Source organism: Trachymyrmex septentrionalis, unplaced genomic scaffold, assembly GCF_001594115.1.
Source record: "Trachymyrmex septentrionalis isolate Tsep2-gDNA-1 unplaced genomic scaffold, Tsep1.0 scaffold330, whole genome shotgun sequence".
NCBI classification, from domain to species: domain Eukaryota; kingdom Metazoa; phylum Arthropoda; class Insecta; order Hymenoptera; family Formicidae; genus Trachymyrmex; species Trachymyrmex septentrionalis.
This window is the reverse complement of record NW_017305495.1, coordinates 1,689-5,858: the sequence shown is the minus strand read 5'-3', so window position 1 is coordinate 5,858 and position 4,170 is coordinate 1,689. Positions and strand designations below refer to the sequence as shown.

The window sequence follows — 4,170 nt, the reverse complement described above, 5'->3', positions numbered from 1 at the left end:
TACTCTTTATCGTAAGTAACCTTAACAATACTCTGTTGCTGCTGTTGCTTCTCAATATCAATTCCTTGTCTGTGTGTTAATCTTGAAACATGTGCCTGAAGAGAACCTTCCTCAAGAACGGTTATTCGTGACTCCACCTTGCTGAGGATAGATTGTTCTGTGGAACCAATTATGGCCCACCATGCCATGTCTAAATTATCCTTTGACATATTCCAAGCCATTTCAAATACCACTATTGCGCTCTGTAATAAAACAAAATAAGTTTTTGAAATAAAATATTATTATATATTATTATCGAGATTATAAATTATAATGCGTACTGATTTGCCATAGTAACTGTACTGTGAATAATTAAAAAGAATTGTTTCTCGGTTTTCAACCCATTTTCTTCGTTCGCTTCGCTTTAATATGTCTTCTTCATTCAACCTTCGCCTTTTACTTTGCCTGCCTTCAGTTTCATCGTCTGATTCATCATTTGCCTCCTCTTCATCTGACTAAATATGATTGAACAGAATTATAGAAAATAGAAAAAAAGAATTAGACTAAATGAAACGATTTGTTACATACACTATCGTCTCTATATATATCGTTATATTCTGGAATCTCATTGTCTTCGTCGGGTTTACCAAGAATACGTATTTGACTTTCTGAATATATATTAGTTAAATCATAAGGTCTATGACTGTCGAGAATAAAAAATACCACAGATTCGTCTGGTCGAAGTAATTCCACTAAATCTAGAGTACCACCACAGTTTATCATAACAACATTCTTTATCTGAAATTTTTCTTAAATTAATTATTACTGTCAATGTAATAATGACTATAGATAATCCTTCCATTACTACCTCTTCACAATTTTCATCAAAAGCGTTTATCATATCCTGAATACCTCGAACAGGTACAAGAGTATATATCATATGATCATTTTTGAGAAGTTGTTGCAATATTTTACAGGCACAGATTGCATCAACATCAAAATTCACTAAAAGTAAACACCTCTGCAAAGGAAAAAATTAGAGATTTCTATAACACACAGAATTATTTAAATAATATTTGAATACTATATTTTTAAATCATAAAAACGTAAATATTAATTTAACAGAGAATTATTTATTATAAAGTATATAACAATATGTTATTTACATCGTTTATTATTAAAATGAAAAGTAAAGAAATCAAATATATATATAAGGTAATTTTCTAATTATTAAACAAAAATATAAGTTTCATATATAAGTATAAATTTCATATATAAATATAAATTTAAATTCACTAAAAATTCACAACAAAATTATTTGTCATAAAGTGTATAAAAACAGATGTATTGTTTGCATTATATTCATTATTAATAAAAAATAAAAGAATCATACATGCATGGTTTTATCAAGGTTGGGTAGTGCTAAATTAAAAAATTAAAAGTTGAGTTAAAAAGTTAATTAACTTAGTTACATTTTAAATTCTTAATTTTTTAATTTAATTTTGTTACATTTTATCGGTAACTATTCATTTTTAATTTGACTTTTTTGAAGTTAACCCTCAGACACAATACGAGGGAATAATGAGTATAATTTAATAATTTTATCTTTTATATAATTGTTAGTTATAACAAAGTTATGTTTAATAAACATGCTGTGTGAAAAAATAAGAAAAATAAGGAAAATGTAAAAAAGTCAATTTTATCTTTTTTTGGATTGTTTGTTCGGATCAAATTTAACTTTTAACTTTTCAATGTTATATACTTTTTTTAATTAACTTAACTTTTAATTCAATTAATTTTATTATGGATTATAACTTGTACCTTAACTAAATTAAATTTTCAAAACTGTTCTTTAACTTAACTTAGTTAAAAAAAAAAGTTAACTTATCCAACCCTACTTTTTACTTATCTAATGGAAAGATAGAATTAATTACAGAGAATATAATAGAACAAGAAATTATTTATTGTAAAACATACAATAAATAAATATAATAATATACATATATAATTTACGTCCACTATTAGAAAGAATTTTATTATTAAGAAACTTCTATTATTATAAAGAAAGGACATGTATGAAATTTTGTATCCAAAAGAAAGTCTTTAATTATCAATGCAATTATAGATTTAATAAAGAATTATTTATTGAAAAGTGAATAACAAACAGATATATAATTTACGTTTTAGATTTATTTATTATATTTATTATTATTATACATATATAATAGAAAATACGAGTCAGAGACATATATGATACGATTTTCTATTTATTCAAAGGAAAGAAAGAGAATAATGTATAATTATGAATTAAAGTATAAACTTAATTTAACAAATTCTTTGTTGTAAAGCCTATAAGAGACAATACATACTATGTTTAGCATTAATAAACACATTTATTGTTAACAAAAAAGACAAAGAAATGATTAGAGACTTCTATTGTAATCCATGTCTCCAACCATTCAAAGAAAAGGAAAAATTATGTAACTGCATAATTTATACAGAAAGAAAGAATGAAAAAGCCTGGTGAGTGATTGTAACGTTGCAGAAAAGCTGAGATGGCAACCGAAAAGGCTCCGGAAGAGAGATGATACAAGCAGGTTGCGGAGTAACCTATATACAACGGATACGCAATATATCGCCGTGAGGCAGAACGAAACGTCGACTCACGCTTTTTTGTATTACATCGTAGAAATCCTTCTTCAGGTTCGTCACGAACATGTTGCGACCGTCTACGGCAGGTGAAACATCGCAGGTTTGCGACGGCCTCGCGCGAGGGTCTTAAAACGGGTGATTTAGCGCGAAAAATCCAAACGGTTGGATCATACGGCGTCCCGTTGCGCGCGACGATCGCACGATTGCCATCGGCACCGGTGAGAGGTTATTTCCGATACCGTCATAACCCCAGGATTCGAAAACAACTGTTGCTCAAGCGTGGCAATCGGATGTGATAGTTAAATATCTACGTTTTCCCGATAACGATTGTAAACATGGTGAAACTAATACTACCATTCATGTTTAATTCCACCATGAATTGTAAACAGTGCTGTTGCTGATATCGATACTCGAGTCTAAACTCGATGGATCGAGTAAAGGAGCATTTAGGATATATTTACACAACTTGCATAAAATTATCAAAAAGAAAATTATCCAATCGCATTTCTCTCATGAAGACGCATGTAAAATATGATTGGATAATTTTCTTTATGCATATGTTGTGCGGCCAGAGAGAAGCCTAAAGATATATCCACATTAACTTGCATAGCCGCATAAACATATGCATAAAGAAAATTATCCAATCGCATTTCTCTTATAAAGATGCATGTAAAATGTGATTGGATAATTTTCTTTATGCATACGTTTATTTTCTTTATGCAGCTATGCATTTTGTGTGGATTAAACGAGGAGCACAGACTCTTGATTAATGCATAACACATAAGACATAAGAAAATGAATCAATCAAAGTCTCTATTTTTTTCTTTTTTGCATAAGAGTATAATCCATAGTGCATAAGAGAATAAGCCAATCAAAATGCTTCTTTTCCGTGAAGTGGGAGAAAAGAAAAAATTCTGATCTGTTGATTCGCTTATGCACTATGCGTTATGCGTTATGCAAAAGTCTGTGTTGCGGTCTTTATTACTGTCGAAATCACCCGTACACTACCGCCAGTACATCCATTTTCAGTTTGAGAACTACGTGACTACATACATTTTTTGACACTATCGATAAAATTGTATCGTTGAAAGTAGATATGACAAGATAGATAGATTAACAATATATTTTTTATACATAGATTAACAAGATTAAAAAAAAATGTTTTCCTTTGAATTCAGGAATTAATTACGCGATGATCCCAAAAGTGATCATCCATCCTCTATCCCATTTAGCATTACTTGACCTCTCGCAATTATACGAAACTGTTACTTCAATGATTCACGAACCATGAATTTTAATGGATGTGACATATCTAGTCAACAGTTATCATTCCAGCAGTATTAAAACAACATTGCAACGTCCCAACAATATATTTCTATTGTACAAATATTAAAATAGTATTACTTTTTATGTATACAATTATACATATATAATTATACATATACATAAAAGGTATATGAAAAGTTATGTGTGAAAAAACGCTACATATAAAATTATTATGCAAAAAAAAAAAATTAAATAATTGATTATATGTATGTA

At 28.9% G+C, this 4,170-nt stretch overlaps 1 protein-coding gene across 1 annotated transcript in view; it reads right to left on the bottom strand.

Annotated features, from left to right (window-relative positions):
* Positions 1–2,996, bottom strand: part of LOC108750168 (cell division control protein 45 homolog) — a 4,417-nt gene extending 1,421 nt beyond the window's left edge. The window contains exons 1-5 of the mRNA XM_018489447.1: positions 2,647–2,996; positions 848–1,000; positions 568–777; positions 321–494; positions 4–242 (exon numbers count right to left, since the gene is read on the bottom strand). Coding sequence (XP_018344949.1) covers positions 4–242; positions 321–494; positions 568–777; positions 848–1,000; positions 2,647–2,697 — 827 coding nt within the window. The 5' untranslated portion in view covers positions 2,698–2,996. The remainder of the gene's footprint in view (positions 1–3; positions 243–320; positions 495–567; positions 778–847; positions 1,001–2,646) is intronic.
* Between the last annotated feature and the right edge of the window lie 1,174 nt (positions 2,997–4,170).